This window comes from Salvelinus sp. IW2-2015, linkage group LG36, assembly GCF_002910315.2.
Source record: "Salvelinus sp. IW2-2015 linkage group LG36, ASM291031v2, whole genome shotgun sequence".
Taxonomy (NCBI): domain Eukaryota; kingdom Metazoa; phylum Chordata; class Actinopteri; order Salmoniformes; family Salmonidae; genus Salvelinus; species Salvelinus sp. IW2-2015.
This window is the reverse complement of record NC_036875.1, coordinates 5,089,964-5,116,976: the sequence shown is the minus strand read 5'-3', so window position 1 is coordinate 5,116,976 and position 27,013 is coordinate 5,089,964. Positions and strand designations below refer to the sequence as shown.

At 42.7% G+C, this 27,013-nt stretch overlaps 1 protein-coding gene across 1 annotated transcript in view; it reads left to right on the top strand.

Moving 5' to 3' along the window:
* Positions 1–27,013, top strand: part of LOC111959855 (dachshund homolog 1-like) — a 315,508-nt gene that overhangs the window by 178,427 nt on the left and 110,068 nt on the right. Inside the window, exons 2-3 of the mRNA XM_023981681.2 lie at positions 5,156–5,271; positions 21,325–21,477. Of these exons, the coding sequence (XP_023837449.1) occupies positions 5,156–5,271; positions 21,325–21,477 (269 nt within the window). The remainder of the gene's footprint in view (positions 1–5,155; positions 5,272–21,324; positions 21,478–27,013) is intronic.

Here is a 27,013-nt window from a genome sequence, read left to right as displayed (position 1 = left end):
TGCACTTTGTTTTTTTTCTGTGAATACTTCTGTAAACATTCTGAATTTAACCTCACCTCTGCCTGCTGTGTTTCTCTGCGCCTGGGTCTGAGTTCATACAAGAGTTATTGTCACAGTAGACCTGAGCCAAAAATGGACCCAGCAGAGATTTCTCCATCTTCCGAGGGACACTCCGAGCCCCACCACTTGCGGTCGGCTCTCACTCACCATGGAACTGTGATTAGTCGCCACGAGGCGCGGCTGAAGACATTGTTGGAGGATTTAGGAACTCTTGTGTGCACTCTGCAGACCAGACAGACGGGAGCAACGGTTGCTGCACCTTCAGTGGTTCCTAACCTTCCACTTCCTACCAGTTCATCGTCTTCCTCCCCCCGGGAGCCTCTTTTCCCGGCAACGGAGCGCTATAAGGGGCATCCTGGGAGGTGTCGTGGGTTCCTGCTCCAATGTTCACTGGTCTCCGAACTGCAGGCATCAATGTTTCCCACCGAGCGTTCCAGAGTGGCATATGTCATCGCTTTGCTCTCAGGACAGGCTCTGGCCTCGGCCACGGCCATATGGGAGCAGCAATCAGACATTTGTTTCAATTGGAAAAGCTTCACCCAGGAGATGAGGGTTTTTGATCACGCCATCAGTGGCAGGAATGCTGCTCAAAGACTCATTGCGCTTTGGCAGGGCAGCCGGAGCGTAGCGGATTACGGCATTGATTTTCGGACGCTTGCTGCTGAGAGCGGTTGGAATATAGAGGCACTTCACTCAGTCTTTCTGAACGGACTCAGCGAGGTTCTCAACGATGAACTGGCTTCCCGGGACAACCCTGACACTCTGAAGGAGCTTATTGTTCTGGCCATCCGGATTGAACACCGGCTTCGGGAACGTTGTCATGACAGGACGGATGGATTCCCGAGTTGGTTCCAGTGTTTCTAGCTCTGCTAAGGGAGGCGATTCTTCATTTGGGCCATTGTCTTATGCTTGACTGCTGGTCCGTATCGTAGAGTTCTCGAATTCAGCTCTGGTTCACTCGTATCCTTCACGAGGAGTGGAGAGAAGGGCGAGGATTTAACGAGCACGTTGCTTTACTGTGGAAGTCTGAATTTCCGGGCCTCGCCGAGCGACGGGAGAACGGGATGACTCGTGATAACGGGAGAATACTGGCGAGTCAGTACAGTCTCACGTGCGACAAGGCATGCCACTTGCTTCAGCCAACATGCGGTGGAAAGGGCAGTTGGACATTTCTGCTTCGTAGCTCTGACTCACCGGCTGTTTCTGATCGTACATTAGCTCGCCGAAGAGGCTTCCACTCACTAGCTGGACATTCCGTTGTGGTCACTGCGCTGGTGGTCTACCTAGGGTCGGGAAGGGAAGCAATCACCAATGGCCTATTCGCTACGAGTTTCTGGATGATCATGTGGAGCTTATCCAGTACAGTCTGGTGCATCTGCTGAACTCCTGGTTCTTGACATCGGGCTTTCCCACCATAACCTCAATTGATCGCTTCAGCAAGGAGTTCTGGGATGGAATTTTCAATGCCAGTCCCGCCGAGGCATCTTCTCTAGCCAGAGCTTTCGGCTGCTCGTCTGGGACCTCCGACTCTAGTGTTTCTCTGGCTGGGGGAGTTTACGAACTGAATCTTTCCGGCATACCTCGGGATTACTGGGTTGTCAGGCCTCAGCAAACAAGGGAGCAAACTACCTCTCAAGCTCCTATATTGTGCCATCAACCTCTGCATCAGCCAGATGGTTGGCTTTTCTAGCTAGGGACCTGCTCTAGCATAGGTAGGAGTTGGCCCTCCGGACATTGGCCATTTCAAGATTCTACGTGTATCAATCCAGGGCCTATCGTCTTCGTCTTCGGTGCATGAGGTTCTCACCACTTCCACATCTCCAGACTCAAGCCTGGGTATCCAGTCTCTGGTTCGGCAACGTCGGCCTACACCTCCGTCGCATGATAGTGGGAACCAGCTACACGGTGCGAGGCATCCTCTCCAGCCATCAGATCCGCCAAGGGGCCTCAGCTGGACTGGGAGGTTACGGCCCTGAGGAACGTCCCTGGGTTTCTTGATTGGAATGCTATTGGTGTCACTGAGTTTTAGAGATATTTCGCTCTGGAACGGCGGTTGCTAGGTCTCTTGTGTTGTTTTGTTTTTACTCGATGTGCACTTTTGGTTTTGTTTTTTCTCGTGAATATGCTGTAAACGTTGTGAATTTAAACCTTCACCTCTGCTCGTGGTCTCTGCGCCTGGGTCGAGTTCCGTACTAGAGTTCTGTCACAGTTCCGTTTTGTTGTCCAGCTGCTTGGCCCGTTGTGTAAGTCACTCTGGTTCAACTGACTCGGTGTGCAATGCCTAAGAATCGTCCTCCTGAAAATTAGTCTCATACGCTTTTTCCGCATGACGTTTGTCGATAGCGCTGAATAACTTCAGGCGATAATTCATTGAGAGCTAGTACAACACATTGCAGTTCTCTATGATAAGTGATTATGTTCAAACAAAAAACTGCATGTAGACATGATTTCACATAAGAACAGCTCATTTTATAGACACGAGGCTACATCCGCAGAACAATCGAAAATCATCGTTCAGCATATCGAGCCCATTCATTATCTCAGCCAATCATGGCTAGTGGGAAGGTTCCTGACTTTTTCTGTGGCTAAACCAACTGGACTCGTAATTGAATAACTTTCTTCGTATTTACAGATTACATACAAGTTTGTTATTAACTTCTCTAGGGTATGTGGGACGGTAGCGTCCCACCTCGTCAACAGCCAATGAAACTGCAGGGCGCCAAATTCAAAACAACAGAAATCCCATAATTTAAATTCAWCAAACATACAAGTATTTTACACAAGCTACACTTGTTGTAAATCCAGCCAAAGTGTCCGATTTCAAAAAGGTTTTACGACGAAAGCACACCAAACGATTATGTTAGGTATGAGCCAAGTCACAGAAAAAGAGCCATTTTTCCAGCCAAAGAGAGCAGTAACAAAAAGCAGAAATAGAGATAAAATGAATCACTAACCTTTGATGATCTTCATCAGATGACACTCATAGGACTTCATGTTACACAATACATGTATGTTTTGTTCGGTAAAGTTCATATTTATATAAAAAAAATCAGAGTTTAGGCGGGACGCTACTGTCTCACTTGGCAAAAAGCCTGAGAAAATGCAGAGCGCCATATTCAAATTAATTACTATGAAAATTACTATAAAATCAAACTTTCATTAAATCACACATGAGAGATACCAAATTAAAGCTACACTGGTTGTGAATCCAGCCAACATGTCAGAATTCAAATAGGCTTTTCRGCGAAAGCATACGATGCATTGTAAACCAAGATAGATAAGCATATTCCAACCCTGCAGGCACGACACAAAACGCAGAAATAAAAATATAATTCATGCCTTACCTTTGACAAGCTTCTGTTGTTGGCACTCCAATATGTCCCATAAACATCACAAATGGTCCTTTTGTTCGATTAATTCCGTCAATGAAATCTCATTGAAAAGAGAGTGACCTCAAAAAACAAAAAAATCTGAATGGTTTGTCCTCKGGGTTTCGCCTGCCAAATAAGTTCTGTTATACTCACAGACATGATTCAAACAGTTTTATAAACTTCATAGTGTTTTCTATCCAAATATACTAATAATATGCATATCTTATTTTCTGYGGATGAGTAGCTGGCAGTTTAATTTGKGTATGCTTTTCATCCAAACGTGAAAATTCTGCCCCCTACCCTAGAGAAGTTAAGGCACATKAAAGTTAAAATGTTCCAGAAGGCATTTCTGCCAAACAAACGCATTTTGAGAAAAAAAATTAATAAACATTTAAATGTCTTTTCTGTAAAGTCGTGACTTGTGACATACGCCTAGTTTCCTGAAACAACTCACATATTATTACGATTCAACCCCATAGGCTTTTTGTAACTATAACTAATCCATCTCGACTAGATATCGATTGTGATACTTAATAAGTGACTGAGTAAGATATGGGGGAAATACGTACCCAGGGAACATCAGCCCAGCTCTGAAGGCTTTTTTCTGYTTCTACAACAGTAAGCCAGAGGAGTCATTTATCACTTCCAAGTCTGTGCCCCTTCTCGTTTGCAGTAATAAAAGAGGGCCCATCAGAAACGTCCAACAGGTCTAAATCACCAAATCACCTCGTCTCTCCACCACCTCCAAGCTACGACGTCGCATTAAATCAAGCAAGAGGAACATTTCCCAAGGCAGCCAGTGGCTTTTAATTTCCTGAAGAACCTTAAAATATCATTCATTACCAGAACTACACAGACATTTTTTTTTTCTTTTTCTCCAAAGTCCCATAAATCAATAGTGTGGCCTGACTGCAATAATTATAACAGGTTAACATGTCATTTCCAGGCCGAGAGGGCTGCCAGAATGCAGAGGTGATGGCTAAGTTTTAGTATATGCAAACGAGGGAATTCAAATAGTGTGCTGAGATATTAATACATGGGAGCAGGTAACGAGGTATGGCCGATGAATTATGCATAAAAAAGTGGTTGATCTTCAATAAAGCAAAGGAATTCAGCATGTAATCTAATTAGTTATGGGAAGTCTATTATGTTGGAGTGGCAGATCGTGACTGTCCTTGAAAAGGGAGTTTATTTATAGTACCATGTTGTGTTGGCTTTCTGGATTGGAAATGCATCCTGGAGTGGTCCAAAATGTGAACACCTCACACGCTCTCTTTCTCCCCCTCCTCCTCTCACTCTCTCCCCTCCTCTCATCCCCACTCCTCCATCTCTAATCCCTCTTTATTTTCCACATGTCTTTCTTCATCCATCTCTCTTCCTAAATGTCTTTCGCTATCTCCCTCATCTCTATATCTCTTCATCATCTCAGTTGTTATCCTTCTTACCTCCTCCTCCCACCTGTCGTCTTCCTCTGTAACGTCTCTCTCTTTTTCACCCTCTTTCACTTGCCAATCTCTCCTTTACTCATCCCCTCTTGTCTCTCTCACCTCCCCCGGTCTACACCTGCTTATCCCGTCCCTCTTAAATCCTCCCTTTCCATCATTCTCTCGGACTTTTTAGGGTGGAGTGGGAGAGGTTTCACAGAAGGGTATTGTGGTGTTTTTAGGTAAGTCTCGATAGAAACATCGAAAGTTAAAGCCCTTTTTCTCTTCTGTCTCGTCCAGCTCCAGACCAGGCAGACCTCCTAAGAGGAGCCAGAGTGTGACATCGCCAGAGAACCCGCACMTCATGCCACACTCTGTCCCCGGCCTCATGTCCCCTGGAACATTCCCATCCTCAGGTATGTACTGTAGTCACACGCAAACAGACAGGCATATACATAAGCACATGCGTTTGCATATGCTGAATGTATATACACACGCACACATTTGTCCTCTTTACACACACGCTAAGTGTTTACACACAAACACACACTCGCCACTGAAACAACCCTCCATACCCTCAACATCCCCATAGCACTCCCCGCCTCCCTCTAACTTGTCCTCTTTATGGCAAGCAGAGCGAAGTGACACATGCGAACACACCACTGCCAGACAACCAGCCGCTCATTTAAACTCTTTTACACACAACTGAACTCAGAGAAAGAGAGAGAGACCGAGGGAGATGCCACTCCAATAAATTGCCGTGGCATCCTTTTCTCTCTGATCATTTTCAGTCGATGTTGCGTTTCGCCTTGAGAGCATTCTAATTAGTGTGTGATTAAATCCACTTCACTGGTGTATGTACATAGGCATGGTTGATGCTAAAGTAAGCTTTATCACCACAAGAATCAACAACAACCGTTTGTTCCCAAATGCGCCCCCGGGCGAGTCTTATTGCGGCTAATGCTTTTGTTCTGTTTGTGGCTGGTTGCATTGTGACGGCTTTGCTGTAAGTGCTCTGATTTACATCTTTTTTTTTCTTCCCTTTTCCTTTTTCCTTCTTTACTAATATTGTGCCGTGATTAGGGTTTTCTTAACTCTTATTTTCGCTGTATTCAACCAAGCAGAAAGAAACCGTGACAACTACAGTACATATCATTTGCTGTTTTCTCTGCAACCTTACGAGTTTGCCTCCAAGAGTTGGCTGCACTCGAGTAGTTCCCGAAAAGCTTCCTACCTTACGTACGTACACATTTTCTCATCTCTTTCTTTCGAAGCCAGAATAAAATACATGCATCTGAGAAGTGTTTCGGATTCAATAGCAGACACAAATTGGCTACGTCCTTAATAATGGAGGCTCGCAGATCAACGCGCAGCATTGAACTCTGGGAGTGTGGTGATGTCACAGACTCTATGTGTCTTGTTTGGTGAAGGGGGGGGGGATTCAAAGGCTATTTGGAACAGCAAAGATGAGAAAGCCGTGGTTTTATTTTGTGGAACATAAAGCAACAGAAAAGCCTTTTGATGTCCCTCCCCTTTAAGCCTGGAGGGAATCTATGATCTTGACATTTAGTCAGGGTATTCAGGGGAGAGAGATAAAGTAATAGAGTTTTTTTGTTGTTGGTGCAACTGCCTTTCTGTTTGTGGCTGCAAAAGCCAAGATGGCTGAACTTTCTCCCTAACTGCCTTCTGTGGTTTGATTATTGTACGTATTGAAGAACAAGTTCGTAATAAAGYTACCACAATTTACACTTCAAAATGATGCAAAGTGATCATATAGATGAGTATATATTTTTTTACTAGCAATGGAACACACGTTTTTGCATGTGTCCGAACACATTAATCGATCCATCACAAAACTGACACACTGCAAGCTGTCGTGAATGGTTATGGCAGGTGGCACGTCATACTCCCCCCAGAACCAAAACGGCTTCAAAACCAATGGATCCCCTTTAAAAAGCAATTCCCAAATATTTGGTTAATACGTGCAGCGGAAAAAAAAGAGAATAAAATAACATGTTTTGTACACGGTGGCATGTAATTGTTCCTGATGTTAGATTTACTAATGAAGTTCCCCATCGATCTCTCCGCTGACTACCCAGTCCCCCCCGTCTTCGCCGAGCAGGTGACTCCAAKTAACAAAAACGAGCCCTGAAAATTCACCCCATGATGCATTGCACCAAATCCGGCAAATCACCCAAATAACCTAATCTAACATGGCTGCCTGGGGGCTTTAAGTGAAGTGCCATAACTAATGCATGGAAACTTCACTCACTGTAATAAAAGTTTTATTTGKGGAGGTGGTTTGATTGGTTTAATTGCCCACAGCAAGCTTTTCAAAGGGTGACAGAGATTGGTTGAACAATCTTTGAAAATGGGGACTTTTGATGTTTTGCCGGGAATCCAAGTTGATGTACAGTACATTTTGAAAGTATGCTATCCAATGACTCATCTTTGGAGAGAATGTTTATGTGAGAGACATTCTTGCTATGTGTATGTTTTGCACCTGACACCAGTTCCACTTGCTGTGGTTTCCATTTAATGAAACACCCTTTGTGTATTTGTGTGTATGTGTCCGTTGGTGTGTGTGTGTGTATGCATTTGTGTGCTTCCGCGCACTCTTGTGTGCACGTTTTTTTATTTATTTGTTAACCTTCATTTAACTAGGCAAGTCAGTGAAGAACAAATTCTTATTTTACAATGACGGCCTACCCTGGCCAAACCCTCCTCTAACCCAGACAACGCTGGGCCAATTGTGCTCCACCCTATGGGACTCCCGATTACGACCGGTTGTGATACAGCCTGGGATCAAACCAGGGTATGCAGTGACGCCTCTAGCACTGAGATGCAGTGCCTTAGACCGCTGCGCCACTCTGGAGTGTGTGTGTGTTAATGTGGGTGCCATCCAGATACAAAGAAAGTGACATTACACAGTAGATAAAGCACTGCCTTTCTATAGAGAGAAGGGCAAAAGAGCCGTAAAAGTCAGTCTTTCTTTTGTGTACCGATGAGGAGTTAATACTGATTTTGATGTAATTKAATTGCGCACGTTGGTGTTGCGGAGGGCTGTGGCATCAGGGTGGGCGTGACATTGGGCGCAGGTACGGGCAGCTTCGCATGTTAATTAACGATGACGATCCTGACAATATGCGGAGGCCTGGCAGCATTCAGCCAGTCGGCTGCCGCTTCCTTTGCATATTAATAGACGCTTCATTATTATTTAATATGACATCTGCTTCGAGGGCTACTATCAGACCTCGTCACCGTTATTCCCCGTTTTCCCGACTCTCCTGCCGTGATATTCTCCATTTGTTGAAATGGGGGGGGGGGGGGCGCTCAGCAAAATGCCGTTTTTCTTCCCGCTGGCGTGGTGTGGCCGTCTCTGTACAACGCAACACTGGATCATGTGCATTATGCACCAAATGAAAGGAGACGGACTGAAACAGCGATGGACTACCGGGGGGGGGGGGGGGGGGCTCAGCAAAATGCCGTTTTTCTTCCCGCTGGCGTGGTGTGGCCGTCTCTGTACAACGCAACACTGGATCATGTGCATTATGCACCAAATGAAAGGAGACGGACTGAAACAGCGATGGACTACCTGGTCCAATGAGAAGCACGCATTTTGTTTTTCCTGTTAATAATTTTTTTCCCAAACGTTGCCTGTTGCCTGCCCTAATGAACATGACCCTGTTGTGCTGTTTGTTTGTGGCCAAAGAGGATTGTCTCTGTGTGTGTCTATGAGATGAGTCTGGCTGTCTGAATTTTTAAAGGTGACTTTGAAAGAATCCATGAGGTCGGGATCATTTTGTTTGCATAGTAATGAATGCAGATTAGGAGTAGGGAGTGGGATGGGCCGTTCGACATTTAGACGTCCAGTCATTTGAATAGTTTGGAGATCTTGATACCTCCTTGTTAGATTGAGTGTTAGGCGGGTGCGAGTTACTGTATGAGCAAGTGACAATTGATCAGCCGAAATGAAACAATTATAGGAACAAAGGCGCCGATGTATGGAGTCTGTCTCATGTTCTATGAATATAGTGTGGGGGTCGGGGTGGGTGGGTAGTGTGATGGATTGAAAATGATAAAGGGGATAATCTACCTGTTTCAAACCATCTTCTTCAAATGAGACCAAGTCCCGTTTACCTCTTGGCAGATCTTAGTAAATTTGCCCGTTTTTGTAAATCTTTTCAAATGTTCTACCAAAAAGTATCTCCTGACAGACACACCTTTTAATCATTTCCATCAACGTCACAATGGCTGCTAGAATAGATTCATATCGCTGATGATTTGATCACATTTGGATAATATTTGTTATTCACAATCTACACCGAGTGTGCAAAACATTAAGAACACCTGCTCTTTCCATGACATAGACTGACCAGGTGAATCCAGGTGAARGMTATGATCCCTTATTGATGTCACTTGTTAAATCCACTTCAGTCAGTGTACATGAAGGGGAGGAGACAAGTTAAAGAAGGATTTTAAGTCTTGAGACAATTGTGTATGTGTGGTATTCAGAGGATGAATGGGCAAGACAAAAGATTTAAGTGCCTTTGAACAGTGTGTAGGTACCAGGCGCACCAGTTTGTGTCAAGAACTGTAATGCTGCTGGGTTTTTTCATGCTCAACAGTTTCCCRTGTGTATCAAGAATGGCCMACCACTCATAGGACATCCAGCCAACTTGACACAACTGTGTGAAGCTTTGGAGTCAACATGGGCCAGCATCCCTGTGGACCGCTTTCGACACCTCCTAGAATCCATGCCCGAAGAATATAGGCTGTTCTGGGTGCAAACGGGGGGGGTCAACTCAATATTAGGAAGGTGTTCCTAATATTTGGTACACTCAGTATATGTCAATCCTACACTGTAGGTGAAAGAAACATTTAAAATGCGTACATCACAATGTATCCGAGAATGCCATATGCTGAAGTCTAACAGTCCTTTGAGCTGCACCTGATTTGTGGCGGAATTTATTTTAGCAACAGCCCCGGAGGTGATTTCAATATTTACTCTGTAGTCTGCTCTGCATACGTCTCATTTGGAAAACAGTTGACTCTCAGCCATTAGACAGAAATAAAGGTGACCTTCAGGCTGGGCAGAGGCCACATTTATTATGTGGAGAGAAGTATCACCTTCTTACCAAGCCTCCTGTGTGTGTGTGTGTGTGTGTGTGTGTGTGTGTGTGTGTGTGTGTGTGTGTGTGTGTGTGTGTGTGTGTTTTTGTGTGTGTCGTTTCTATGCATATGGAACAGCAGAAGAGCCAGTGCAAATGAGAGGGCCCTCAGTGACATGATGTGTACTGTTTGTCAATATGCGTCCCATATATTTTAAGATCAAACAAGGCTTTTAAATGATATGCACCTCCATGTCAGTGGCTCAGAGTGGCTATTGCCATCTGCATATCTGTTGCTTGAGAGAGGAGTTTAGTGTGTGTACATTTGTGTTGTGTGTGGTTTGAATTAGAGGTACATGTTCCATTTCTGCCTCTCCTTTACTTACGTCACACAGCTAATAGCGCTCTCGAGTCACGCCTCTGAAATGTGACAGCTAAGATAGACTCATAGTGCGTTGGCTTGTCCTGTTGGCTTGTCCTGTGAAGAGTCGACATGCAAACCAAATTCCACATGTACACTGTTTGTTTCAGGGCAGATTTTTTTCCCAATCTTTCAGCGGCAGACCATTTTACCTCAACGTTTTGGTTGAACTGTTATTTAATGGAACGTAGTATCTACAGTTTGAAGTCGGAAGTTTACATACACCAAGCCAAGTACGTTTAATATCAGTTTTTCACAATTCTGACATTTAATCCTAGTAAAACGTCCCTGTTTTAGGTCAGTTAGGATCACCACTTTATTTTAAGAATGTGAAATGTCAGAATAATAGTAGAGAATGATTTATTTCAGCTTTATTTCTTTCATCACATTCCCAGTGGGTCAGAAGATTACATACAGTCAATTAGTATTTGGTAGCATTGCCTTTAAATTGTTTAACTTGGAGAGTTAAAGAGAGGGATTCTTCAACCACCAACCTACCATCCTGAGACAAGGCCGAGTATAGCCCACAAAGATCTCTGCCACGGCACAACCCAAGGGGGGCCGCCAACCCAGACAGGAAACCACGTCAGTGACGCACCCCTCCTAGGGACGGCATGGAAGAGCACCAGTAAGCCATTGACTCAGCCCTGTAATAGGTTAGAGGCAGAGAATCCCAGTGGAGAGAGGGGAACTGGCCAGTCAGAGCAGCAAGGCGGAGTCAGGTTTGTAGGCAGGTAACTGAGTCAGGATTGTAGGATTCCTTGCTCGAACACACTTGTTCAGTTCTGCCCACACATTTTTAGAGGATTGAGGTCAGGGCTTTGTGATGGCCACTCCAATACCTTGACTTTGTTGTCCTTAATCCATTTTGCCACAACTTTAGATGTATGCTTGGGGTCATTGTCCATATGGAAGACCCATTTGCGACCAAACTTTAACTTCCTGACTGAGGTCTTGAGATGTTAGATGAGTTAGAGTTACTATTAGAGTTAGATGCACTATTGTAAAGTGGTTGTTCCACTGGATATCATAAGGTGAATGCACTAACTTGTAAGTCGCTCTGGATAAGCAGTCTGCTAAATGACTTAAATGTAAATGTTGCTTCAAATATCCATGTAATTTCCCACCTCATGATGCCATCTATTTTGTGAAGTGCACCAGTCCCTCCTGCAGTAAAGCACCCCCACAAACATGATGCTGCCACCCCTGTGCTTCACGGTTGGATGGTGTTCTTCAGCTTGCAAGTACCCCTTTCCTCCAATCATAACGATGGTCATTATGGCCAAACAGTTCATTTTGTTTCATCAGACCAGAGGACATTTCTCCAAAAAGTATGATCTTTGTCCCCATGTGCAGTTGCAAACCGTAGTCTGGGTTTTTCTGGGGTTTTGGAGCAGTAGCTTCTTCCTTGCTGAGCGGCCTTTCAGGTTATGTCGGTTACTATGTTTTACAGATGAAATGGTACCTTCAGCATTTAGAAATTCCTCCCAATGATGAATCAGACTGTGGAGGTCAACAATTTTTTGGCTGATTTCTTTTGATTTCCCATGATGTCAAGCAAAGAGGCACTGCGTTTGAAGGAATACCTTGAAATACATCCACAGGTACACCTCCAATGACTCAAATTATGTCAATAGCCTATCAGAAGCTTCTAAAGCCATGACATCATTTTCTGGACTTTCCAAGCTGTTTAAATGCACAGTCAACTTAGTGTATGTAAACTTCGACCCACTGGAATTGTGATACCGTGAATTATAACTTAAATAATCTGTCTTAAACAATTGTTGGAAAAATACTTGTGTCATGCACAAAGTAGATTTCCTAACCGACTTGACAAAACTATAGTTGTATAACTTTTACTGCTCAGAAAACCCGGATCCGGGAGCACCCCCCACCCCCACAACTAATTAGCATACCTAGCATAGCTTCAAAAGTGAGTAGTAGCATCTAAATATCATTAAACACAAGTCCAAGACACCAGATGAAAGATACAGATCTTGTGAATAAAGCCACCATTTCAGATTTTAAAATGTGTACAGGAAGACAAAATATGTAAATCTATTCTAAACACTTAGCAAAATACCCACTATTCTAACTCCATCAGTTTCTTACTCCTTCAGGTGCTATCACCAATTCGGCTCAACTAATGATATTGAATATCCACTAACAAGAAAACCTCTTCAGATGACAGTCTGATAACATATTCATGGTATAGGATAGTTTTTTGTTGAAAAAAAGTGCATATTTCAGGTAAATCAAGTTTACAATTGCACCCACCATCACAAATCGACTAGAATTACTAGATAGAGCAACGTGTATGACCAATTTACTCATCATAAAACATTTCATAAAATAGACAAAGCATAGCAATGAAAAGACCCAGTCTTGTGATTTCAGACCATATTTCAGATTTTCTAAGCGTTTTTCAGCGAAAACAAATAAATCGATAAGTTAGCATACACATGAACAAACGTTCCAGAGCATCGATCAGCAAAGAGCGCTTAAGTAATCACGCCAAAATATATAATTTTTTCACTAACCTTCTCAGAATTCTTCCGAGACACTCCTGTAACATCATTTACAATAACATATACAGTTTTGTTCGAAAGGTGCATATTTAGCCATACAAAACCGTGGTTACACAATAAAAAACTAGGAAATCAAAGCCTCATATGTCTGACGTCATCTATCAGAGTGATCTAGTTTAATTGAAAGCTAATCATATACTTGACTAAAAAATACAGGGTTTTACAGGAATCGAAAGACAAATTAGTTCTTAATGCACCGCGATTTACATTTTAAAATGTATCCTTACTTTTCAATACAGGGTTGGCCAAGTGAAGCTATACCAAACAAAATGGCGAATTATGCGTTTAAAATATTTCGACAGAAACACGGTTTATATTAATATTGCTTACTTTAGCTGTTCTTCCATCATTATCTTGGGCAATGTATCCTTCTATGTTATAAACGTCTTTTGGTCGATAGATGTCCTCTGTCCTTCGAAATGTCCACCACCAACGACGACTCCTAAAACGTGTGTCCAAACTTTCAGAACGCACAACAAAGAAATTCCTCAAAATCGCACTAAACGGATATAAATTGATAAAAACGGTTCAAATTCACTACATTATGATGTTTTTAACAACTATTAACGACTGAAAACATGACCGGAGAGAATATTGCTGGTTAGAAAACGACTTGGAACGAGACAGGTCCGATGCCTTCACGCTTGAGGCGCACATTAGAAAAGAGGGGTCTCTGTACATTTTGTCATTTATAATGGCTGTGAACGTCCCATCGATTTCATTGAAAACGTGATGACGTACAGACACCCAGGGAAGACGTAGGCAGTGTCGGTTCCTTCATAGCATTCACTGTGGCCTTATAAACAGACCCCAGATCAGAGGTAAAAATTTCTGAAATCTGAACCTGTCATGAAAAGTGCTGTAAAAATTGTTCTGTACCACTCAGAGACAAAATTCCAACTTCTATAGAAACTAGAAGGTGTTTTCTATCCAATTAATAACAATAATATGCATATTGTACATCAAGAATTTAGCACGAGGCAGTTTAATTTGGAGACACAAATATGCTAATGCGGAACAGCACCCCCTTAGTTGCAGAGGTAACAAGAATTTTGTGGAGGTGGTTGAAAAATGACTCCAAGCTAAGTGTATGTAAACTTCCGACTTCAACTGTAAATGTTAGCTACAGAAGATACCATTTCCTTTATCAACTTTTTCCTTCATACAACTGTTTTCCTTTACCCTTTTCGTCGCATGGACCTAGGTTTGCTTGCACCCTTTTCATCTCAGTGATATCTGCATCATTGAATGTGGAAAACTGTACTCAGGTCATGTTTTGTTAACTGTATCCGAATTTGGATACAGGGTATTTAAAGAAATAATTCTCTCAGAGTTTGTTTCGCCCTGGCCCTTTACGTAGGTGAAATTAGTTGATGAGCCTTTGTTCTTTATGTATAACACTGTTTWAAAAAATATATATATATATCTATTGCAAAATCCTAAATTAGCTCTGTGACCAAAGTACCCTCCAAGCTCACCATTAAGCTCGGGGCCCTGGGTCTGGACCCCAACCTGTGCACCTGGGTCCTGGACTTCCTGACGGGCTGCCCTCAGGTGGAGAAGGTGGGAAACACCTACACTTCACTGATCTTCAACACAGGGGCCCCACAAGGGTGCGTGCTCAGCCCCCCCCCCCATCCTGTACTCCCTGTTCACCTATGACTGTGGCCACGCACACCTCCAACTGAATCATCAAGTTTGCAGACGACACAACAGTAGTAGGCCTGATTACCAACAGTGACGAAACAGCCTACAGGGATGAGGTGGGGGCCCTGGCAGATTGGTGCCAGGAAAATAACCTCTCCCTCAACGTCAACAAAACAAAGGAGCTGATTTTGGACTTCAGGAAACAGCAAAGGCAGCACGTGTCTATCCACATTGACGGAACCGCAGTGGAGAAGGTGGATGCTTCAAGTTCCTCGGCATACACATCACTGACAATCTGAAATGGTCCACCCACACAGACAGTGTGGTGAAGAAGGCACAACATCGCCTCTTCAACCTCAGGAGGCTGAAGAAATGTGGCTTGGCCCCTAAGACCCTCACAAACTTTTACAGATGCACAATTGAGAGCATTCTGTCAGRCTGTATCACCGCCTGGTACGGCAACTGCACCGCCCGCAACCGCAGGGCTCTCCAGAGGGTGGTGTGGTCTGCCCAACGCATCACCGAGGGCAAACTACCTGCCCTCCAGGACACCTACACCACCCGATGTCACAGGAAGGCCAAAAAGATTATCAAGGACTACAACCACCCGAGGCACTGCCTGTTCGCCCCGCTATCATCCAGAAGGCGACGTCAGTACAGGTACATCAAAGCTGGGACATAGAGACTGAAAAACAGCTTCTATCTCAAGGCCATCTGTTAAATAGCCATCCCTAGCCGGCTACCACCCAGTTACTCAACCCTGCACCTTAGAGGCTGATGCCCTATATACATAGAGATGGAATCACTGGCCACTCTAATCATTTTAATAATGTTGAAATACTTCTGTACTCATCTCATATGTATTTACCGTATTCTATTCTACTGTATTTTAGTCAATGCCACCTCAAAATTGCTCGTCCTAATATTGATTTATTTCTTAATTCCATCATTTTACTTTGAGATTTGTGTATTGTTCTGATCTGTTAGATACTACTGCACTGTTCGAGCTAGGAACAACATTTGATTTGATTTGATAAAATAAGTGTTTCTCTTACATAGAACAGAGATGGCATTGACCAAAAAGCCCTGTGATTAATACATATTTTTACTAATTACATTTCACTCACCTGAAAACAGTTCCAGTGTGGCTTTGTTCAGTCATTACAAATGACATATAAATGAATTAGTGAAGGTCAGTCAACACAGAACATGTGCAGTTGCAAAAACCATCAGGCGCTATGATGAAACTGGCTCTCATAAGGACCCCCAGAGGAATGGAAGACCCCGAGTTACCTCAAATAAATTCTAAAAGTAACATACACATCTCAATATCAACTGTTCAGAGGAGACTGAATCAGGCCTACTAAAGGACACCAATAAGAAGAAGAGACTTGCTTGGGCCAAGAAACACGATCAATGGACATTAGAGCGATGAAAATTTGCCCTTTGGTCTGGAGTCCAAATTTGAGATTTTTGGTTCCAACCGCCGTGTCTTTGTGAGACGCGGTGTGGGTGAACAGATGATCTCTGCATGTGTGGTTCCCACTGTAAAGCATGGAGGAGGAGGTGTGATGGTGTGGGGATGCTTTGCTGGTGACACTGTCTGTGATTTAGTTAGAATTCAATGCACACTTAACCAGCATGGCTACCACAGCATTCTGCAGCGATACRCCTTCCCTTTTGGTTTGGGCTTAGTGGAACTATAATTTGTTTTTCAATTGGGCAATGACCCACCACACCTACAGGCTGTGTAAGGGCTATTTGACCATGAAGGAGATTGATGGAGGGCTGCATCAGATGACCTGGCCTCCACAATCACCCGACCTCAACCAAATTGACATTGTTTGGGATGAGTCGGACCGCAGAGTGAAGGAAAAGCAGCAGCAAGTGCTCAGCATATGTGGGAACTCCTTCAAGACTGTTGGRAAARCATTCCAGGTGAAGCTGGTTGAGAGAATGCCAGGAGTGTGCAAAGCTGTCATCAATGCAAATGGTGGCTATTTGAAGAATCTCAAATATAAAATAGATTTTGATTTGTTTAACACTTTTTTGGTTACTACATGATTCCATATGTGTTATTTCATAGTTTTGATGTCTTCACTATTATTTTACAATGTAGAAAATAGTAAAAATAAAGAAAAACCGTTGAATGAGTAGGTGTTCTAAAACTTTTGACCAGTGTGTATGTGTGTGGAGAGTGATTGTGCCGGCATGTGTGTGTTTGTATGCAAGTGTGCAACTGAGACATGGCCAAGATAAAGCAAAGCAGTGCGACACAAACAACAACACAGAGTTACACATGGAATAAACAAAAATACAGTCAATAACACAATAGGAAAAACGTCTATATGCAGTGTGTGAAAATTAGGTAAGATAAGGGAGGTATGGCAATAAATATGCCATAGTGGTGAAATAGTTACAATTTAGCAATTAAACACTGGAGTGATAGATGTGCAGAAGATGAATGTGCAAGTAGAGATACTGGGGTGCAAAGGAGAAAAAAAAGAACAGTATGGGGATGAGGTAGTTGGATGGGCTATGTATACAGAGAAAAGAGTCGGCCCGAGAATTGAACCCTGTGGCACCCCCATAGAGACTGCTAGAGGTCCGGACAACAGGCCCTCCGATTTGACACACTGAACTCTGTCTGAGAAGTAGTTGGTGAACCAGGCGAGGCAGTCATTTGAGAAACCAAGGATGTTGAGTCTGCCGATAAGAATGTGGTGATTGACAGAGTCGAAAGCCTTGGCCAGGTCTATGAATATCAATCAATCAATCAAGTTTATTTTATATAGCCCTTCGTACATCAGCTAATATTTCGAAGTGCTGTACAGAAACCCAGCTGCACAGTATTGTATCTTATCGATGTAGGTTATGATATCGTTTAGGACCTTGAGCGTGGCTGAGGTACACCCATGACCAGGTAGGAAACCAGATTGCATAGCAGAGAAGGTACGGTGTGATTCGAAATGGTCGGTGATCTGTTTGTTAACTTGGCTTTCGAAGACCATAGAAAGGCAGGGTAGGACAGATATAGGTCTGTAACAGGTCTAGAGTGTCTCCCCCTTTGAAGAGGGGGATGACCGCGGCAGCTTTCCAATCTTTGGGGATCTCAGACGATACGAAAGAGAGGTTGAACAGGCTAGTAATAGGGGAATATATTTCCATGTGGTCATGTCTCTGTGTAGTACTGTGCATTTTCCAGAGTCCGTTCTGGACTCGGGGACTGTAAAGAGACCCCTGGTGGCATGTCTTGTGGGGTATGCATGGGTGTCTGAGCTGTGTGCTAGTYGTTTAAACAGACTGCTCGGTGCTTTGAACATGTCAATACCTCTCACAAAGACAAGTAGTGATGCAGTATTTTGAGCCAGGAGAGATTGATTTGATTGCATGTCATTGATATTAGCTCTCTGTGTACATTTAAGGGCTAGGCGTGCTGCTCATTTGTCGGCCAACTGTAATTTGCCTATGTCCCTCTTTGTGGCACTTGACCATATGACTGGGCAGTAGTCCAACAAAAACTAGGGCCTGTAGGACTTGTTTTGTTTATAGCAATGTAAAGAAAGCAGAGCAGCGCTTTATCACGGAACGACCTATCCCCGTCTTAGCAACCGGTGCATGTATATGTTTTGACCATGACAGTTTGCAATCCAGGGAGTTTACACCAAGCAGTTTAATCTCCTCAATTTGCTCAATTTCCACATTATTCAAAAACATGCGTCCTGTTTGCAATAAGTCACATAATAAGTTGTATTGGCTGACTCTTTGTGCAATAATAGTTTTTATATGCTTTTTTTAATGACTACCTCATCTCTGTACCCAACACATACAATTATCTGTAATGTCCAGTGGTGGAAAAAGTACCCAATTGTCTTACTTGAGTAAAAGTAAAGATTAATTAATAGAAAATGACTCAAGTAAAAGTGAAAGTCACCCAGTAAAATACTACTTGAGTAAAAGTCTAAAAGTTTTTGGTTTTACATGTAGTTAAGTATCAAAAGTAAAAGTATAAATCATTTAAAATGTCTTATATTAAGCAAACCAGACAGCACAATTGTCTTGCTTTTTTAATGTACGGATAGCCAGGGGCACAGTTCAACACTCAGACAAAATTCACAAACAAAGCATTTGTGTTTAGTGAGTCTACCAGATCAGGCGCAGTAGGGATGACCAGGGATGTTCTCTTGATAAGTGTGTGAATTAGACAATTCTCCTGTTCTGCTCAGCATTCAAAATGTAACGAGTACTTTTGGGTGTCAGGGAAAACGTAAGGGGTAAAAAGTACATTATTTTCTTTAGGAATGTAGTAAAAGTTATAATAATAGTTATAATATGAATTGTAAAGTAAAGTAGAGATACCCCAGAAAACGACTTAAGTCTTACTTAAGTATTTTTACTTAAGTACTTTGCACCACTGGTAAGGTCCCTTAGTCGAGTAGTGAATTTGAAACAGATTCAAGCACAAAGACCAGGGAGGTTTTCCAGTGCCTCACAAAGAAGAGCACCTATTGGTAGATGGGTCAAAACAAAAGCAGGCACTGAATATCCCTTTGAGCATGGTGAAGTTATTAATTACACTTTGGATGGTGTATCAGTACACCCAGTCACTACAAAGATAAAGGCATCCTTCCTAACTCAGTTACCGGAGAGGAAGGAAACCGCTCAGGGATTTCACCACGGGGCCACAGAGTTTAATGGCTGTGTTAGGAGAGAACTGAGGATGGATCAACAACATTGTAGTTACTCCACAATACTAACCTAATAGACAGAGTGAAAGGAAGGAAGCCTGTACAGAATCTAAAATACACTTTGTCATTACGGCGTGTTGTGTACATCAATATAATCCATTTACAATTCAAGCTCTAACACAACAAAATGTGGAATAAGTCAAGGGGTATGAATACTTTCTGAAGGCACTGTGTACCCCCCCCCCACACACACACAAACACACACTTCCACGCACATACAACAACCCCCCGCCCACGATCAGAAATAATGGCATGCCATTGCATATATGTTTTCCTGAGTCCATATGTTCCTATCAAAGCACACGGTGACGTCAATACAGTGTTAGTTGGGAGAGATGGAGCCAGCAACACGTTCATAGCAACATGTACAGAACAACATCTCGTCTACATGTTAACCTGCTGAAAAGCTATTTCATGTCATAAGATGACATATTTACCAGCCAGTGGGGGAACAGGCTACGTAGAGTTACATAGTCACGTTGTGATGTTGTTAGCAGCATGAAAAGCTATTTCATATCATATTTACCAGCCAGATTTATTATGTAATATCTACATAGGCGTACAGAGGCCCGTTATCAGCAACCATCACTCCTGTGTTCCAATGGCACGTTGTGTTAGCTAATCCAAGTTCATCATTTTAAAAGGCTAATTTATCATTAGTAAACCATTTTTGCAATTATGTTAGCGCAGCTGAATACTGTTGTTCGGATTGAAGAAGCAATTAAACTGGCCTTCTTTAGACTAGGTGAGTATCTGGAGCGTCAGCATTTGTGGGTTTCAGCTACTGTAATGGCTGTCAAAGTCGTTCTCCTCCTCAGACGAGGAGGAGCATGGATCGGACCAAGATGCGGATTGGTAATTGTACATGTTTAATGTAAATAACAAGAAAACACTACAAACTACAAACGTGACATACCTCAAAACAGTCCTGTGTGGTCCAAACACTGACACAGGAAACAAACACCCACAAAAGCCTACTGCCTATGGCTACCTTAAATATGGCTCCCAATCAGAGACAAATGAATGACAGCTGTCTCTGATTGAGACCCAATCTAGGCAGCCATAGACATAACTAGACAACCTAACAAACACTATCCCATACACATACAACACCCATAGACTAACCAAACACACACAACATACAATGCCCACCCCAACTCACGCCCTGACCAACTAAACAATCAAAATAACATAAAAATAGGTCAGGAACGTGACAGCTACAACAGTCATTTACAACATTAACAATGTCTGCACTGTGTTTCTGATCAATTTGATGTTGTTTTAACGGACAAAAAAAATTGGCTTTTCTTTCAAAAACAAAGGCATTTCTAAGTGACCCCAAACTTTTGAACGGTAGTGTAGATATAGTTTAATTCTTGATTTATATACTGTACTTATTCAGTATGTAATATGCTGTATGTATGCGTGACTTGTTCTCTTATCTCTTTGACCTTCCGACAACACATATAGAACGTCTTCGGGTCATGTTCAATGCGTTCCGTACGATGTACTTTCTTTTGATGCGCGCACATTTTGTCATGCTGTAGGACACAGACAGAAGAGTAACAAGAAGTGTGTGACAGAATGGCAGTGGGACTGGGGCACGCAGGTGTATATGTGCTGTAGGAAGTTGCTCTAACCTCTAGACCAGGAATAGGCAACTAGATTCAGCCATGGTTCGAGTGGATGGTCGGGGGCCTTGAACATGATTGTAATCATTTCTACACAGCAAATTGCCCGAACACTTTATGAAGAAGTTCCATAATAAATCATTTATATTTGTAAATGCTTGTTGCTCATTAAGTGTGAATAATTCCTAAGATCATTCACACGATGTTTAGTATATAACCTTTTTAAAAGCCTTTAAAAAAGAGGCCGATCCTTGTTCTAGACCAACTAGCATTCTAAGTGTGTATCTAACTGTGTCCTGTCCTCTCTGGTGCGGTGTGTCCAGGGCTGACAGCGGCGGCGGCGGCAGCTGCCAACGCGGCCATCGCCGAGGCCATGAAGGTGAAGAAGATCAAGCTGGAGGTGATGAGCGGCTACCGCAGCAACGCCAACCAGCATGGGGCCGATGGCGAGAACGGAGATCTCAGCTCCGGCGTGGGTGAGTCAGTCAGTGTGACCTTCACACACACAGATGCACGTGAACGTGCGTACAGGTGCACACACTCACACAAAGACATGCATCCAGATAGCAATGCAGGTATGAATGCAGACGCTCAGATGCACACACGCGCACACACGCAAGGCGAGGATCAGAGTTTGCAGATCTCAGCTACATACAGCTTGTGTTGAAACAATGCTGTACATTTGTACAATGCCACTCCAAGAATCAATGCACCCGTACAGTAGCTGTCAAGCTAAGGTACTGGATTCCCATCATACCTATTCCTGCAAGTGTGGAGACAATGTAGGTCGTTCAGAGAATACAGGTCCAGTTGACACATCTACAAACTATTTTTGTTTTCCTTTTATTTATTTATTTGTCCAACTATTGTGCATTTTAATATAGAGCTAAACACATTGTCTAAGTCTTTGTAAGGCAATGGTACATTCTGTCTCTGCTGCACTGTAAAATCCAATCTAAAAACAACACAGAGATTGTTAAATACTACATTTAATCCATAAACACTGTATCCCAAAGCTATTCGCCATTAACTCAGTCTCTAATTTCTTTAATTTAATCATTGCTTTTTCAATATGTGCCATTTCAATTAATTATTAGCCCAGAAATACAGACAGATTTAGCTAATATTGCCACCGAGCCACTTAGTGTACTGTGGAAAATGATAATATAGTGGTGAATTATTATGAGCCCATTACAAATTATAGGATCCATGTAATCCCTAAAGCTTTGATTCGCTAAATAGTGTTTTCGATTCACTTACTCTTGCTAAGTGTCTCGATTCATGAATACATTTCGACAGAAGTACTAAGCAGTATGAACAAAGAAGCACAATTCTTTAAAAAAAAACGTACGGTTTTATTTGAYCTTTTATAAACAATACAAGACATACACATACAAATGACAACATCATACAAACATCAATTACATCACACCTGCCCAGACTCACTAGCCCACACCCCCCCATCTCCAGCGCCCACATGACTTTCCACTACATGGCCTGAAACGTCACCATTTTGTTTCTCTCCGTAGCCCACGCRGTTTCAATATTGAAATAATAGATTATTTGATTTTTCCATTGTGTTAATAATGACTGATTGATTTCCAGGTTTTTAGTATACATTTTATCAAGATGAGTGATGAGAAGAGAATTGTCCAGTCCACTGGGTATCTCACTACACCCTCCTATGTCATGTCTTGAAATAYGCAGATAGATGGATTAAAAATAAGTTTACATTATCATACTTCTGACACCCAACGTTCTAGCTCCGCCCACGACTGCCAGACTTGATAGCGTTCCCTGWAAGCATGGATTATTGAGTCATTATTTGTTTTACACTTATGACATGACTCTGCCGTTGTGCTGTAGAATTTGTGAATTGTGTCTCCTGTATAATACATTCTATACATTAGCTTATACCGGGTTAAGCATAACTTTTAATTAACTGTAATTTCATTAGTTATGCGACAACTTTCCCTCCATCTACATTGGTCAGTCCAAAATGACGTATTAATTCTGTCATGGAAGTCATTTACTGTATCCCTATGCCTTTCGTTTTCCATGTGGACCAATTTATCAGTGAATTGTGAAAAGTTATCCAAGGATTGTTCCAGAAGGTTGTGTTTTTAGGGAGTGATATTGGTGATTGTAGAACACGTTTCATCTTCTTCCGTATTGTTGTAGTGTTGTTAACTATGAAGCTGTTCATGTCCTTAGCTTTGTCTATGAAAATAGACACGTAAAAAGATTCTGGGAATGAGCATGCACATCTTCAATATGTACCCATTGTTCCTCTTTAGTGCATTTAACTACGTCCCAGGTAAAAGCCTTGGGTAGCGAGTTTATACAAATCRAGTCTGGAAGGTTAAAACAACCCTCAGACTTAGGAAGATGTAAAATGTATTTTATGATGACTATGTATACTTTTTAAAAGAATGTCTTCGGTGGGGCAATTGTTATTACCGAGAATAAATATAAAAACTTTGGGAGCCATGCTATTCTGAAGAGGTTTATTCTACCTGTAAGATTTTTGGGAAGATTGTTCCATTTAATTAGATCTGCTTTCCTATTGTTGAAATGGGATAAAGTTATCTTTATATAGTTGTGTGTTTGTTGTCACTTATTGAGTATCCTAAATATTTGGTATTTGTTGTGGTCTACTGAAAGGATTGCTGATCTGCTTTCGTACTCTTCGAGAAGCACAATTCATGAGCTCTGAGGTCATCGATCCAAGAGAATAGACCAATAGAARGAAAGAGAACGACAAATGAGAAAACAAGGCTATGCGATGACCAAAATCAAGAGAAATGTGAATAAGAGCTAACAAGAATGACAATGGAGCTAATAAGAAACTCTTTTATCTTTTTACAATTTCAATTGAAACCTTGAGCACATGGCCTGCCAGCCACGCATAAGAAAGCACTCCCTGAAGAATCATAATTCTGTTGAAGGGAGCAGTGGTGTGTGTGCGCGTGTACATGTCTGTGTTTGTGTGTATGCACGAGTGTGGATCCGCATGCATGTGTGTGTGTYGGTGTGGATACGGGGGCCACGGCATTAGCTCCCTGAGTGAAATATATGGCGGTGACGCCTCTCGRCCCCATCCGCAATCAATTGGATTATTTTCCTTTAATATTTACTCACAGCGATGAGATGCTCGCGTGCATGGTGATGAACAGTCTGCCACTGGCATTTGAAGGTGACCTGTCACTGTGTATGGACAAATCTCTCGCTCGCGGAAATGTAGAAAATAAATCATTCGGGGCCTAGGCAGGGAGACAGACATTCTCTCTCTCCATCTATTTCTCTCTTTCTATACCTGTCTCCCTCTCTCTCTCTTCTTCCTCCCCTTCTCACTTACTCTCCCCGGATTTAAATCGCTCTCAGACGTACGATTTGAATAAATGCTTTGTTTCGTTAAAGCAATGGCTTGCTGAGAAAAAGAAGGTTTGGTACTGAMGCCGTCCTCATGTTGATTACTGGGTGACAGACATGTCTCGTGTGACAAGGTGTCCAGCAGAAGTCATCTTAATCAGTGGTTCTCTAACCTCTCCTAKGGGRCCCCCGGCCTGGTGTTGGATCTATTCCAGAGACAGTACACTTAATTCAACTCGTCAACTCATTATGTCAATCAGCTCGTTGAGGGCTACAACAACATTGTGAAACRTCTGGGGGTCCAGGGTTTGAGGACAGGGTTTGAGGGTTTAAGGACAGGGTTTGAGAACCATTGATATATGGCCCTTGTATAGTCTCTTTAGATGGACAACGGAGAGAGAAATGAATGTTTAACCAACATTTATGAAGGGACAAATCAACATTCCTGTAATGTTATGGCTTACAGTAGTATAGTATAGTCTGTTCGGATGGACCGCKGAGAGAGAGCAATTTTTAAAAAGGGAAAGCAACATTCCTTCGATGTTCCTTCAACATTATGTAGTTAGTATTCTCTCTTCAGATGGGCCAGGGAAAGAGAGCAACATTTAAGCAATGTTTAAAAGGGAAAGCCAAAGTTTCTCCATCATTTAAAAAGGAAAAATCAACATTCCGTCTATGTTTAAATTGCTAGTTGTACATAAAGGTTTGTTTGAATAGACCGGGAAGGGTCAGCTATTGTCAAATGGAATTTCTCCTCAGATACTTAACGGGTTAAATGAAGTAGTCATGTTTGTGAAGGGATCTCTTTTACTGAAAGGAAACGTATTGCGTTAAAACAAAAAAGTAACCTATTCCACTGTAGCATTAATATGGCGCCAGAGAACAAGGCTGACGTTTTACGTATTCCGAACCAATTGTGCTTTTTTTTTTGTTTCTTTGCGCTGTTTAACTTATTTTTTTAAACTTTTTTTGTACATAATGTTGCTGCTACCGTCTCTTATGACCGAAAATAATCTTTGGAAAGGTTAAACTACCAATGGGACATTCAAAACTGTCGTATCTTTTGCTTCACGGAGTCGTGGCTAAACGACCACATTATCAACATACTGGTTTGGTTATACGCTGTATCGGCAGGATAGAACAGMGGCGTCTGATAGGACAAGGGGCGGCGGACTATGTATTTTTGTAAATAAAGGCTGGTGCACGATATCTAAGGAAGTCTCGAGGTTCACCTGAGGTAGAGTATCTCATGATAAGCTGTAGACCACACTATCTACCTAGAGAGTTTTCATCTGTATTTTTCGTAGCTGTCTACATACCACCACAGTCAGAGGCTGGCACTAACACTGCACTGAATGAGCTGCATTCTGCCATAAGCAAACAGGCAAAACGCTCACCCAGAGGCGGCTCTCCTAGTAGCCGGGGACTTTAATGCAGGGTATCTTAAATACATCTTACCAAATTTCTATCAGCATGTTAAATGTGCAACCAGAGGGGAAAAAACTCTGCACCACCTTTACTCCACACACAGAGACGCATACAAAGCTCTCCCTCACCCTCCATTTGGCAAATCTGACCATAATTTTATCCTACTGATTACTGCTTACAAGCACAAATTRAAGCAGGAAGCACCAGTGACTCGATCAATAAAAATGTGATCAGATGAAGCAGATGCTAAGCTACAGGACTGTTTTGCTAGCACAGACTGGAATATGTTCCGGGATTCCTCCGATGGCATTGATAAGTACACCACWTCAGTCATTGGCTTCATCAATAAGTGCATTGATGATGTCATCCCCACAGTGACYGTATGTACATACCCCAACTARAAGCCATTGATTACAGGCAACATCCACACTGAGCTAAAGGCTAGAGCTGCCACTTTCAAGGAGCGGGACTCTAACCCGGAAGCTGAGAAATCCCTCTATGCCCACCAAAGAACCATCAAAAAGGCAAGGCGTCAATACAGGACAAAGATTGAATCGTACTACACCGGCTCTGACGCTCGTCGGATGTGCAGGGCTTGCAAACGATTACGGACTACACAGCCGAGAGCTGCCCAGTGACACGAGCCGACCAGACAAGCTAAACTACTTCTATGCTCGCTTCGAGGCAAATAACACTGAAACATGCATGAGAGCACAAACTGTTCCGGAAGACTGTGATCACGCTCTCCGCAGCCGATGTGAGTWAGACCKTTAAACAGGTCAACATTCACAAGGCCGCAGGGCCAGACKGATTACCAGGACGTGTACTGCGAGCATGCGCTGACCAACTGGCAAGTGTCTTTACTGACTTTTTCAACCTCTCCCWGTCCGAGTCTGTAATACTAATATGTTTTAATCCGACAACCATAGTCCCTGTGCCCAAGAACACTAAAGTATCCTGCCTAAATGACTACCAACCCGTAGCACTCACGTCTGTAGCCATGAAGTGCTTTGAAAGGCTGGCATGGCTCACATCAACACCATTATCACAGAAACCCTAGACCCACTCCAATTTGCATTCCGCCCTAACAGATTATGCCATCTCTATTGCACTCCACACTGCCCTTTCCCACCTGGACAAAAGGAATACCTATGTGAGAATGCTTTTCATTGGGGCGGCAGGTAGCCTAGTGGTTAGAGCRTTGGACGAGTA